At 38.3% G+C, this 15,283-nt stretch overlaps 1 protein-coding gene across 2 annotated transcripts in view; it reads right to left on the bottom strand.

Moving 5' to 3' along the window:
• LOC123758640 (ubiquitin-conjugating enzyme E2 Q2) overlaps window positions 1-15,283 on the bottom strand; it is a 38,613-nt gene that overhangs the window by 19,008 nt on the left and 4,322 nt on the right. For both annotated transcript variants that reach the window (XM_045743162.2, XM_045743161.2), the window contains exons 3-4: window positions 7,982-8,116; window positions 4,137-4,401 (exon numbers count right to left, since the gene is read on the bottom strand). In XM_045743162.2, the coding sequence (XP_045599118.1) occupies window positions 4,137-4,401; window positions 7,982-8,116 (400 nt within the window). The remainder of the gene's footprint in view (window positions 1-4,136; window positions 4,402-7,981; window positions 8,117-15,283) is intronic.

Here is a 15,283-nt window from a genome sequence, read left to right as displayed (position 1 = left end):
GCCCAACTGATATGTAGGACGTGTGCACACTTTACCCCGGAGGTTATTTTTTGAAATTGATAAAAAGGCATGAACATTACATTTGAGCATAGCTAAGCACTTGGAATATTTCCAGACTAGAGCTCAATCTAAGTAAATTTAATAGGCTGCAGCGAGACCATATATCTTCAGTGCCAGATGCTGCAGTAATGTACTGTCATAACTGTGTGTAGTTCTCATAAGACCACTGGTTGAAAATAATAATTGCCAGCAGTCATCGAGCAGTGATATCACTGTTACTGTAGCCTATATTCCAGACAACCAACAATGTGTGTCAGGTAGGTGTGGAGGCAGAGCATGCACATTTATATGCTACAGTAAGCAGTGCTGGATATACTGTAAGACTAAAGAAGCCTAAGCATCACGGGCCTCTGATGTTCGAGGGGGCCGCTAGAAAGCAACGCAAGTCCACATTGCTTACAAATTCTGGGTGTACATCTCAGATTTTATCAAATCAAAGCTGTAGTGGTTAAACTTGTAAAAGTTTGTGGCGATTTGCGGTGGAACATCCCCGCTAAAGAAGATTACAGTAGTTACCCAGACCTCATTGCTGGCTGCAAAGGTTCCCCATAATAGTTCAGGCCTCAGGGACCCATAAATTGTAGGTCCACCACAGAGTAACACCATATTGCATAAATGTTGTCAAAAAAGTAAAAGTAAAAGCACCTCCCCTCCCCCTTTTAGTGAAAATAATTGGCTTCTTGAGGTTATCTTGAGATGATTTCGGGGCTTTAGTGTCCCCGCGGCCCGGTCCTCGACCAGGCCTCCACCCCCAGGAAGCAGCCCGTGACAGCTGACTAACACCCAAGTACCTATTTTACTGCTAGGTAACAGGGGCATAGGGTGAAAGAAACTCTGCCTATTGTTTCTCGACGGCGCCTTGGATCGAACCCGGGACCACAGGATCACAAGCCCAGCGTGCTGTCTGCTCGGCCGACCGGCTCCCTCATAAGCAAGATGGCAAGGCAAGATGGACCTCAAGTTATTGAACCGGCTCCCTCATGAGGCAAGATGGACCTCAAGTTATTTGTTGAAATTATTGACACTGCACTCCTCTGGTCATTCAGAGGCCTACAATAATTCAATGGATGATTACAGGTGTCAAAAACCTAAGATCTCTGCTTCATTAATAACTAATTTAACAACCATAAAAACATTCGTTTGGGTTATATTTGCAAAAAAAAAACGTGTGTCGAGCAAAAATGACAAATGAATACTGACAACCCCCACTTTCCCAACACTGAAAACATTTATGGAAATTGGCAAGGAATAGTGCTACTGTTTTATGTGATAAGTATACAAGCAGTAAAAATCTCTAAGTCTTGTGTTGCTATTTTGCTTACACAGTACAATATATTCAATGAAGGACGAGTTCTCTAAGTAGTGGCATTATTTAAAACTTTGTTTTTAGGTTATTCAAAATATACCATCGACTTCCAGACAGAGATATTCTGTTTATATTGACCCTTATGATAATTTCATGCAAAGGCATAAAAAAGGTGCTCATGGTAGACTATTTACTAGACAAACATGGTAGACTAGACATGGTATCATGGTAGAAACTATTTACAAGATAGTTTATTTATTTACAAGATACATATTTCTAGAAGAGGTTAAGAACTTTTTCTTGGCGGTGCGCATCACCCACGTTATTATTTTTCACCAGTTTTTTTTTTAGCCTAATATTTGTACATAATTATATTGTTACACAGGTTGAGTGCTTCTGTTATTATGGTAACTCTCAGCAAATAATTATTTACAGAAAGAAACCTAGTTAGTGAGCAGAATTGTAATTTACTTCCGTCATTCAGAAAAATATAACCGAGGAATTAACACACTATTGTTTTGTTATGTCATTAATCCCAAAAAAGCATTGTGAATGATTACCCCCTTCTTCTTCTTCTCTTCAAATGCACAAAGAAATAATGTGATGTATCAATGATAATGCATGAAACCCTGACTGTTTCAGTGGAAGCCTTAGGACCCCTAAAGGTTTCCGTTGAATCCCAGCTTGAATTACTTTGAGCATATCATGGTTCAATGGTTTAAGTTGTGTGCTTGGAAGTTCGCAGTGTGCGGGTTTGAATCCTCCCCATGGCTCCTACTGATTTTGTCATCGATACATCATGTTAATATGATTTCAGTGTTCAGAATTTTCAAAATAATTGTTAAATTTAATAGATTTGCTATATCTTCTATTTATCTTCCTTGATACACAATTAGGTATACCTCATCAGTTTACCAATGGTTTACACACAGCCAGCTTTTAGTGCCCCCACTCTCATAACCTGGCCTTGGGGGGGGGGGGGGGCCACTCGTCCATGACAACGTGATCGGCGAGACTGATCAGCCAATCACAGTCCCCCCCACAGCCAACACAACCCAGTTGATCAGAGATTTCACGCATTTACTTCTAGAAAGTATACCTCGGTGAAAAAGACGAGAGGCACTGTAAGCAGCAGGATGGAGGCATGCTGGCATCGTATATATCGTATAACTGGCTTCCTACTGATGCCTTATCCCATGAAAGTAGGAAATGGTGCCTACAATACAAAGAAGTTGCTGTAGAAGAGATGGATAAAAAATATATACAGTATCTGATGCATTTACAACTTTGTAAAGATACTTACAGCATGTCAAAGATGAAAAAAAAAATGTGGGGTTTACAAATGAATGAAATTTGTGTTTAATACAAGTATGGCATCACAATAACAAGATCAAGTGTGCTCTATAAATACAGTATTGTGCATAAGAATTAAGTTGCCATTCAACATTTCATCGACTTTAAATTTCTTATGTGCAGAGCACTGCCACTTCCAACAACATATCAATATAGAACCATTATTAACTTCAGCACATGACAGAAGCCTATAAACCACTCCACCCGAGGCCAAGATTTATGAAGTCAGATTGTCCCCAAAAGGAGGAGTTGAACTGAAAGGGACAGGACTCTGTTGCATAGCAGTGCCACAAGATTCATTCCCAGGAAAATATCAACAACAGTGTGACCTATCCTTTAGCCAAAAGCAGTTTCACAGGTCACTCGATTGCGCTGCTGATCACCGTACGTAATATCCCTCCTCTCCCCCATCCCACCCCAAAAAGTGGTGTCCGTGTTTCTGCTGGAGATGCCGGATAAGCCTGGCTGTGGTGGCTACGTGGGCCTGCAGCATACAAAGAAAGCCTAAAAAAATCAGGCAATCACCAGGAAGCCTGGCCCCAGGCCAGGCTGCAATACCAGAACTCTGAAAATCATCCGCAAGTAAGATCCAGGTGTACAAAGGGAAAAAAAGAAGGGGGTGTCCCTTTTATTAATCACCAAAATATAAACACTATATGACACACAACATGAGCAAGCTTAACTGTACATGTATAGGCAAAATATAAAGGAAAAGAAAAGAATGCCCTAATTTATATATTTATTTATGAGAATAAGCAACATAAGGTGGTAAAAGCTTGGGGATTCAATGGTGTATAAGAAACATTAGAACATGGTGCTGGATCATACCACTTCTGGAGAAAGAAAAAAGCATGGCAGATATTACCTATGGCTAGTTTCTGGCTAGTTTTAAGTATCAGCCCTGCCAGGTGTAAACACAAATGATGAATCCTTGTAGGGATTTTGAACAATACCATTTGCCTTTACCAAGCACCCACTTCAACAGCAATTGATGGCAAGATAAACGAGAAAAAACAATAAGTAAAAACATAGTACCGATGGAGTTTTGTAATACCCAAGTGCACGAAAGAATCGGGAAGCATGTAGCCAATTAGTGCTAATATACTGACATTAATACAAACGGACAAAGAGCCAACAAAGTCAACACGTACACCAAAAGCAGACGGGGGCATGAAAGCAGCAGTGGGAAAGCATCAGAAACAATGATGAGATGAGAATGAGTGCAATGGTTAGTACTGAAGAGGAAACCCATGTTGCCTGCAAACATTACACATCAACCTTCCAAGCCTGGAGACGTACTAAAGGTAAAAAAAAAAAGCACAAAATCAGTAGTTCACTGGTACAATTTGGACATTTCCCTAAACTTATCAACCGAGCCTCAAAACTAATATTAGAGCAACATCCACATTTTCCTCACCTTTCTTGAAGCTATCCGAGCGATAAATGTCCCTGAGCTCCTTCATGAGTCTATCGGTGGCCTGCACACTACCAGAGATGGACCCCCGAAGATAATCTTGCCTCTGGTTTGCCTTCAGTCGGTCCAGCGTGGCTAAATTACCCGGGTCAATACCTTCATCCTTCTGAGCGGCGTGTGACGAAGAGTTGTCCTCCATTTCCAAGTGGATATCTTCCTCCATATCCTCCTCCTCCTCTTCCATTTCAGAGTCTTCATATTCCTCATGCTACACAAAAAAAAAATAATATTAAATGCTTTAATTTACCATATACAAAGAGAAAACAAGAAATTATAAAAACCAAAAAAAAAATATTTATGCAAATATTTAAACAAACAAATTAAACACACTGCATTTAAACAATGTTTAAGTATAATCAGTTCAATCATATACCACTGAATTAAAAAATAACAGCAATGAACAGGAATGATGAAATATACAAAAGATGAAGCTTCAACAAATATACAAAATGTATGAATAAAATAGTTTATACAGTACATCTAAAACATTTTGTTCACGACATTAAAAAAAATCCTACATTAGAAAGTTAGCACATTCTCAGTCCAATAAATCTCTCAAAAGCATCATTATAGAATTAGAAGAAAAATGGGAAATCCCCAATGTTTTCATACCAGATCAACTGTGGTGTACATACATCTCTCAAAGAAAAAGTGACAAATCGTAGTTTTCAAAACGACGTTTAATGAAGTTCAAAATGGAAACCACGTAAAACGAAGTCAAATCACACTTTTGGAAGAAAAAATTCTAAAAGATTTGGAAGTAATCATGTCAGAAGACCTTACTTTTAAAGGACATAAAAGAAACTCAATTGGAGAGGAAAAAAAAAGACAGGTTGGATAACAAAAACCTTTCAAACCAATGATACAGTAGTACTTCAATACTAGTGCTTTTTAGGGTGGAATATTGTTGCTCACTAACAGCTTCATGCAAAGATGAAGAAATTGCTGATCTGGTGAACATGCAAAGATCTTTTATTAATGAAATCACTATGACAGTTAAGTTATTGGGACAGCTTACAATTTCTATACCTGTATTGTATACAGTGCAGGCAAGAGAAATACATCATTTACATTTGGAAAACATTAGAGGGACTGATTCCAAATCTCCACATGGAAAGAACATTATAAAAGACCAGGTGGCATGGCAGGAAGTGCAAAATAGCCCCGTCAAAAAGCAGAGGTGCAATAGATATGCCGAGAGAATTCTATAAAAATCAAGGGCCTAAGACTTTTCAACACACTCTACATGGGGCATAACTAACCAACATATCAATGTTCAAGAGAGCTTGATAATCGCCTTCAAAGGTTACTTTATCTACCAGGCTGTGATTCTTATGTCAGGCTGCGAACAGCTGAATCTGGCAGCCTGGTTGACCAGACCACAACCAGGTCTGGTCAGATACCAGGCTGTGAGGATCAACCCACAAGTAGTATTCCTTCTCCACATAATCTGTTCCCCCATACAAGGACAATCTATTCCCCATCTATTCCACAGCTGGCAGGGTATCATCTATACCCCCCCCCCCATCACCCCCACACAAAATGGAAGTCTAAAAGATCCACATAAGTTAGCTGTACACTGCTAACCATAAAAGTATCAACATATGTACTGTATTGTACCTGTAAAAAACTCTGGACAACTAACAAAATCCCCCACACCGTACCTAGGTGCAATGTGGAGCTAAATAGAAAGACGTGATACAACCAGCAATATTCTCACTTAATAAAATGAACAATAGCAGAATAAGAAAATACTGCATTTAAATTCAAGGATGACGAACCAACAGTCAAAGGATCATAACGTTCACAAGACCTAAACTAGAATATGCAGTAGGTGCCTGTATCTAAATGGGAGTCGACAAACTAGAAAATGTGCAAAAACGTCCTACTAAATAGCAAATGGATCTTAAACACAAGAGCTATTTGAAGAGATTTTAGGACTTAGATATGACAAAACCAGTGGACAGAAGCAAAAGGTGACAATCACCCTGTGCAAAATTGTAACTGACAAAGCTCATAAGGAATATTAATTAAGATCTGTAACATCTAGAACAAGACAAATTGAAGCTGAGAAAACAAAGGTCCCCAAAAAAAACTTGCATATACTTTTGCAAAGTAAAAGCTTTAAAATATCTTACAACATTATTTCAGAGGACACCATGAGCACAATGATCATACTGTAACTATACTTAGGTAAATACAGTTAAGTAATTATATATTCCCACATGCATTACCTTATTTCTTCACATTTATAATATTTATGTCAAACAAATTGTCAAACTTTTTTCTTTAAATGCAGGTGGGTACAGGAGACGACATCTGACTGTTGACAGGCCGAGAGCTCTCCATTCCCATAGCTCATGTTAAGCCTTACCCTACTAAATTTCCTTAGAATACAACCTGCCAATCAGTTAACAGGTAACTGCTGAGAAACTGAACCAGGTAACTGATTACTGCTGGGTAAACAGGAACAAACAGTTAAGGGGGCGTTATTTCCAAATTTGCCCAAAATATGCAAAACAGTAAATGAAAACTCGTTTGATTTCAATCAAACTTTTCTGACAAGTTGTATATGAAAAGGGTTTCATCTGGTCCAAGTCTCAGCCTTGTAGCATAAATAGGAAGGGAGAAAAAAATATTGAACCGTCAAAAATTTTCCAAAATGGTCAAAAACGATTATCAAACAAGCGTCAACTGAAATCATGTCTGACTCTCAGCTATCACAATAGCATATATTAAAAATAAATTATAATTAGTTTTATTAAAAAAAATTTAGTTAAAAAATAGGCAATTTTTTTTCATCTTTTGTTTATAGGGCAATTTGCATGAAACTTATACACCTGAATGCAAGTAAACCTATCTGTAAGGGTGCCAATTTTGGAGGAAACTGGTTGATGTCAACCTCAAGTTACAGATGGCAGCACCTTAGACTATTTTTTACTTATTTATTTTCAAGTAACAAACGTTCAAAAATCTCATTTTTTATTCAATTTACATGACACTTACACCTTATATGTAAAGTTTATGTCTCTAAAATCTGTTGGAAGCATTTTTCCTGAGTTCATTTATTGATTTTATAAATAGCAATAAACATGATATATTTGATTTTTTTTTTTTTTTTTTTTTTTGAGGGGGGGGGGAACTTTGACTATTTGTATTAGGAAAACTAAAGACCATTTGGAAAATCCCCTTCTACAGATCCTTTATTATATGCTAATGTGTCAGAAAAGTGGCATAGAATGATTATATCTGATAGGTGTGGTTGTAAACACACTTGAAAATGTGTAAAATTTGTTGAAAACAAAAAATAAAAAATAAAAATCTCCCTTACTATTTAGGCTACAGTACTGAAACTTGGAACAATTGCAGCCCTTTTCGAATACAACTAGTCAAAAAATATTATTTGACAACTTAATTTTCCAGAAAAAATGCCCCCTTAAAGGTTAGTGCCCAGTCATTCATCCCTGGCCAAGACTAACCCAAATTAAATTGCTTGTGACACACACAGTGCAAGTGCATTATCACTATGCCACCCAGACTGACTTATTCCCATAAGCTTTCACAGTTTTACCATTTGTAGCCTTCTCTCAAACATTTATACATGTTGGCAACTGACTGTACAATAGAACCCAACATCAACAAAGTATACAGCATTTGTGAAGTGTACGTATAGTGCATCAAGAAAATAAACCCTCCCCATTTGCTCCACATTGCATTTACCCAACAGAAAAAGTTAGGTAAATTGAGCCTGCATCTAGAGGCCACAAATATAAAAAACAAGCACTCACGTGATCAATAACATCGCTGCCATTGATGACCTGAGGTACTGACACTAAATCAAGTCTGTCCTCCAAATCGGGCGGTTCCTCCATTCCATAGGCTGCACATAACTCTCGCAGTAGAAGCTTCACCTGCTGTAACACCTGCAACAACACTAATCATTAGCTTTCAACACAATATTCAACACAGCAAGATTATGTACACAAAATTTGATTCTAACTTTACCACAGACCCTTACCCTTAAAGGAGAGGAAGGGGACACAGGGAGGGGGTAGAAGTCAACATAAATGTAAATTTTCAGTTTTCAGCTGTCATTTTACAATATAAAATCAATACAATGCCTTATATATGATAGAAAATATGATAGAAAATATGAAAATTAACACCAATTATTTAATAAATATATAAACCTCTTATTTGCTTTCATGTAAACTATCCTTAAAAAAAAAAAAAAAAAATGGCCTAAGCCTATTTTAAGACAACCAAAATATAAATGATCATGCCTTTACCAGTACAGGGGTATGTACCTTGGTTTAAGAGTTTAATCCGTTCCTGGAGACAGCTCGTAATCCGAAAAGTCACAAACCAAAACTAATTTCCCCACAAGAAATAATGGGAAATGAATTAATCCGTTCCAAACTACCCAAAAACCTCACTTCAAACTAAATTTTATACCTAATTCATCCAAATCTACACTACAAAAGTATGTTCAAGTTATTACTTACCCTTGCTGATGACTGCTGTTGGTGTATGGAAGATAGTGAGGAGGAGGGAGGATGAGAGGTGTTACTGTTAGGGGAGTCCCCTTCCATTATAACATCAGGCAGTAAAGATTTTTCTGGAGTACACTCTCTGGCATGTTTTGCCTGCCTACCACTAGGTCCTGGTTGTGGCTCTCTGCTCGATTTTCTCAACGGAACAAATTTTTCCCTTTTTTGCAACACTTGTCTGTAGTAAGACATCACATTGTCATTTAAAAGGTCCATGCAACGGCCTGCTACAGCTTTATCTGGGCGAGTTTTTCAACAAAACTTTGCAGTTCTTCCCATAATTCACACATTTTCTTAATGAGGAAGGGACATCCTCTACTCGACTATTTTCTTAGGTTGAACCTTACCAATGGCTTTCTTGGGACCCATGGCAAGATATATACAGTACATAAAAATTATGATACTGGTACTGTATATATCAAATATTATATGATACTATACTGAATAATAACCATATGACCATGTTAAATTATCATGTGAGTTTAGTTGTTGCCCAATCAACTGCATCTTGCCAGGTGACAATGGACAAATAAACAAGGTGTACGAGTTCCTGCTCAATATTATTTGCAATTTCCTTGGACCTAAAGCATGATGGGTAAAATGGCTACAACAGGTAGAAATTATTGTAAAAGGCCAAAGAAACAAAGGATGACATTATTAGAAATTAGGCTAAATGCTAGGTAGGTATACCAAGGGAGAGCGAGCAAAAAATCATTATCACTACCCCAGGAACATAACCCTTACACAACACTAGGCCTATGAGGATTTTAACTTTCACTTTATGTCACCTCAGTTATAGTTGCATTTTCAGGAACCTAACCCCATCAATAAACAAGGTTTAACCCTTGTTAAACCAGGCATGGTTTACAGACAAACAGACACAGAGACAGACAGACAGATACAGAGACAGACAGACAGACACAGACAGACACAGACAGACACAGACAGACAGACAGACAGACAGACAGACACAGACAGACACAGACACAGACACAGACACAGACACAGACAGACAGACACAGACAGAGACAGACAGAGACAGACAGGCAGATACAGACAGACAGACAGACAGACAGGCAGGCAGATACAGACAGACAGACAGATACAGACAGACAGACAGATACAGACAGAGACAGACATAGATAGAGAGATATAGAGACAGATGGAGAGAGAGAGAGCACGCAGTGAAAACTGCTTAACCATGTTTGGAGGAAATGATGCAAGCAATTGTAAACAAACCACCTCTTGTATACCATTTTGAAACTCCCCAGAGCTTTCAAGGTTGCCATGAAGTGTGTCTACCTGTTGTGCGAGTGTTCCAAAGGCTAGGTTAACAAGAGCTATCTTTACCAGTGTGTAGGCAAGTGCTCCCAATGCTAGGCTAGGCAAGGCTCTGCTAACAAGAGCTATCTTTACCCCTTGTATGGGGGAATGCTACCAAGGCTAGGGTAATGAGAGCTATCTTTACCCTTGTATGGTTGAATGCTCCCAAGGCTAGGGGTCTCTGTGGTTAAATTCCACATACGGTATTTCTTCAGCTACATAGAACTGAATATTTACTAAAATTCTGATCGTGGTATATCTGATCCTGAAATTCAGATTGAAGAATTCCCAATAATTCAAGGTTTTCTATTATAGGAATACAGTACAAGAAAATTAAATATTTTATGGTAACCTAAAGTATATCAAATCATTTTTCCATAAATATCAATGTGCATGATTGCATCCCCCATGTGTCAAAATTCTTGTAATTAATACAGTATCCATCTCATTACTGTATTTGTCCATAATAACCAGAGAAATGCTGTATCTAAATAATTATAGGGATGTCCATGTAAAGCAATACTGTATTTTGTCTAATTTCTAAATTTATAATTGTCTTCAAATAACCTAAGCCCTATGTACCTTGGATTGGATGAACCCTTGTATGTAATATGACAAGCTGTCCTCTAAGTTAGTGACTGATGTAAAACATTATTGCTGTGATAATTGTGTATTTTAAAAGTTTCACATGTCTTAGAGAATAAACCTGGATAGGTTTGCATTTTTAACCCCTGCACTGTGCACCTGTTTTTGGCAAGTTTCATAGTGCAGCTGTTAACCACTGCACTGCGCAACACGCCTTGAAGCTCTCGACGGGTGGTGCACAACGCACCTCGGGGATCTTATTAGGTACAGTATAGTGTATCATTCAAAACTCCTGCGGCGACATGGGGTTCACATCAGCTTCCTCAGAGCTCTCCTAAACAGACACCATTTAAAAAAAAAAATCGTGGGCAACATTCCCGGGTGTGAAGACCTCAGTACCAGGTGAGCAACCAAGGCTGGCGCACGCAGCATGAGCTAACCTGTTAGCTCTGCTGTTCAGCTTTTGACCACAGCATCGCCTAGAATTTTCCAAATATATGTATGTACTGTATCTGGTATTATTTTGCCATGATAGTACAGTGTATTACAGAAGAGCCTGACTGTGATAAAGACTGTGTACAATGTTCAGATATCAATGAATAAATGCTGTTCAAGACGTTCACAGCGCTAGCCACAGCACACAGCCATTATTTCGTCCATTTAAAATTCTTCCAACAATTTCTCATGTTTCTTTACAAAATAAACATGTGGAAAATTATTCATTTACATGATTTAGTGACCAGGATTCTAATAACATGATTGTGGTGAGAATTAGTGCTGTGAATTGGCAATGGGAGAGTACTGTTGGTGAGGGAGGGAGAGAGAGAGAGAGCGTGGGCTGCTGGCTAGTGTGTGGCAACATGTTATTGTCTGAAATTACCATACCAGCTTAGTGGTTCGCTATGGTGAACACAAATGTAGATATTTATATATAACGTGTGTATAGAGTGTAATAACAGCAAAAGGAGTTTGTTGGGAGGAGCCATTTCGGTGAGGGAGCGAGTGAGGCTGTCGTTTGCCGTGTGAATTGTCATGCAGTGGCCACTATGCTGTTTGGACACCATACCAGCTCACGTGTACAGTTATGGTGAATAAAACATGTAGATACTTACATATATATAATGTTTGTATATAATGTAATAACACCACAAACAGTATTGGGGGAGGAGTATTGTTGGCGAGTTACGAGTTGAAGGAGTGAGGGAGGGCTGGCTGGGTGAGGGAGGGCTGGCTGGGTGTGGGAGGGCTGGCTGGGTGTGGCAGCCCACTCTTGTTTTTTGGGCTCACCATACCAATTTAGTGGTTCATTATGGTGAAAACATATGTAGATAAGTATATATAATGTGTGTATTTAGTGTAATAACAGCAAAAACACTGATTGATCATAGAATATAATATACATGTCACATATATGAGCCCCATAATTTTGAGCATAGCAATGTTCCACACATTGAACTATATAAATTACACAAATTACACACTTTTTAATAATATTGCAGCATAAAACCAGAGAAGAAACGAACGAGAAACGTCAAAATAATTGTGAAACATTACATTCGTGGCAACTGCCACCCCACAGAGTGGCAGGGCCTAGTGACCTTGAGCACTCCATCGCTCAGCACCCATAATATGCTCAACTTCCCAGCTCCAACGCGACTAAACTATGTCACATACAATTTTTTTTTAGTTTATGATCAGAAACTGCATTTTACTAATACAGTATGAGAAAATAATTTTTTGTTAAGAATTTCTTTTCGGCGCACCACGGGTGTGTCATATTTTAATGCGGAGCAGTGCAGTGGTTAAAGATGCAAAGTATTTGTTGTTTTATAAATGTTCAGCTACTGCTAATATCAAAATGTTTCCAAACTCAACAATCTAATTTCAATTCACAAAGTGATGAAAACATTAAAATACAGCCTAATTAAAAAAAAATCTATCTCAACAGTCGGAGTGCCTTAAGGCACACTGTGCAGTCAAGTGGTTAACTAACACAATCTCTGCTACAACACATGAGCCAGACTCGTGTCATTGAAGGCTTCTTCCACCCACAGACCCTTAACCAGTGCTGCGCCAACCGAGAAATCTCGTTCCGAGAATTGTACTATTTTTTTCTTTAATTAGGCTATATTTTAATGTTTTTTATTGTTTTCGTCACTGTTTTAAAATGAAAATAGTCGAGTTTGGAAACATTTTGACATTACAGTAACTTTACCTGTACATTTATAAAAACAACAAAAACATGTCCTTAACAATTGCACTATGACGTTTTTGCCCAAAACAGGTGCGCAGTGCAGGGGTTAAACATGTCTTCATTTATTGATCTGCTGGGTAAATACTGTTAAGTCATTTGACAATTACCATTATTATTGCCTGGTTTGCATACAGGACAAATGCTGTAAACAGGCATATTATACCTCTATATGGATATAATAAAGGAAAAAACTTATAAAAAGAATTCTATTGCTTTATATGGAAGTATGTAATAAGTATCTTGTGATAGGGACCTGCTGTTATCGTCACACAACAACTTGGTCAAATGTCGCTTTAATTCATGCCTGGACAATATGGCCAGACACAGCCAAGGAGTTGGGTTGCAAGAACTTTCCTTTGAACTGTGCCAGTAACAGGTTTCCATGTAATGGGTATACATACCTCACTATAGGCCTATATACAGTACTCACCGTTTTTGTCAATTATATGTACATAAATCTAGAATCGACACAAACATTTCATTTGTGAAAACTAATAAGTAAAGCAACGAACATAAAACATCCAAGGTGAACAAGCGAGTTCACTCCCCATACCACTGTAAGCAAACTTTGTGCTAGGTGTTTAACACACTGATTCTGCCAGTCTTCATTCTGGAAGAACTAATTTTTGTACAACTCTTTTTGGCACTTTTTTTTTTTCAATTTTGAGAGTTAAGTCAACAATGGACAAAAACTAGGTACATGATTTTCTTTAGAGATATCACCTGTATAAAAAAAAAGGGACTAATTTAGATTTTAGCCTTTAATTTGGCATAAGAACAGTACAGTAAACATACTTTGGCAAAGCAGCAATTAGTCATCCCCTGTTCAACTCTTGTTTTCCATGAATGGTGGTTGATAAAAGTTGGCCTTCAATTTGCGAATACTGTACTTAAGTTTTAACAAGCAGCCGAAGAAGACTCGCTGAAAACATTCTTGAACTTGCAAAACAATTTTATATAGAGTTGGATAAAAAAAATTGAACCTTCGAGTACAAGGTTATACAGTATTAAGATAAACACCGAGGAACACAATTCTAACCAAGAGATTTGCAACTGTCTCCAATATCTTCAATGAGAGGCCATGTGATCAAGAAAATACTCTGGACAGAGGGACTACAAATTTAATGAAAAAGCCTGAAAATGTCCATTAGCAGTCAATATACATAGCCCACTTAAGTGATTAGAATGAATCGAACCCAACAATCCATACAACCAAAGCAATACAGGTACAGTGGTACCTCGGAATGCGATTGTCCCTGTATGCGAGGTTTTCGGAAGGCGAGGTGTATTTACTCCAAAAATTTGTCTCAGAAGGCGAGGGTTACTTCGGGAGGCAAGTTTGGACGCGAGTTTGTTGATACGCGTACAGCCGACCTAGCGCGTTCGTCGCCCCTCCGCCCCGCCGCCCCTCAGTTTATTATTGTCTCGCGCTCAGTGACTACCCCCACATCAATTCTTCTCGCGGATTTTCAGTGTTTTGTTGGATTTTTGGTGATTTGTCTATACAATTTGTTATTATATATCTCACCATGGGTCCCAAGAAAGCCAGTGGTAAGGATAAAGGCCAGAAAGCTCATGTGAGGATGACAATAGAGGAGAAACAAGAGATCATTCGGAAGCATGAGAACGGTACACGTGTTGTTGAACTTTGTAGGCAGTACAACAAAGCCACATCAACAATATGCACTATACTTAAGAAGAAAAATAAGATTATGGGTGCTAAAGTGGCAAAAGGAGTAAGAACATTAACGGCACAAAGACCACAAATACTTGAAGAAGTGGAAAAGTTGTTATTAATTTGGATACACGACAAGGAGTTGAGGGGTGATAGTGTTTCGGAGGCCATTATTTGTGAGAAAGCCAGGGTGTTGCACGAAGACCTTCTAAAGAATACCCCTGCAACGAGTGATGCAGATAAGAAAGAGTTTAAGGCAAGCAGGGGCTGGTTTGAAAAATTTAGAAAGAGAAGTGGTATCCATAGTGTTACAAGGCATGGGGTTATGTGATGTGATTATGGAAGGGGACTCCCCTTCCAAACAGTAACTCCTCTCCTCCTCCCCCCTCCTCACCATCTTCCATACGCCTACAGCACTCGACAGCAAGGTAAGTAATAACTGGAACACAGTTTTGTAGGTTTATTTAGATGAATTAGGTAAATTAGGTATAAAAATTTAGTTTGATGTGGGGTTTTTGGGGTAGTCTGGAACGGATTAATTCATTTCCCTTTATTTCTTATGGGGAAATTAACTTCGGAATGCGAGTTTTCGGAAGGCGAGGCGTCTCCAGGAACGGATTAAACTCTTATTCTGAGGTATGCCTGTATCTCCAGAACTCAATTTCTACTTCCTCACTCTCCACTATTTAATCCTTTCCTAAAT

The sequence above is a fragment of the Procambarus clarkii genome, chromosome 31 (genome assembly GCF_040958095.1).
Source record: "Procambarus clarkii isolate CNS0578487 chromosome 31, FALCON_Pclarkii_2.0, whole genome shotgun sequence".
NCBI classification, from domain to species: domain Eukaryota; kingdom Metazoa; phylum Arthropoda; class Malacostraca; order Decapoda; family Cambaridae; genus Procambarus; species Procambarus clarkii.
Note: the sequence above shows the minus strand (reverse complement) of the source record. Positions and strands in the feature narration are given on the sequence as shown.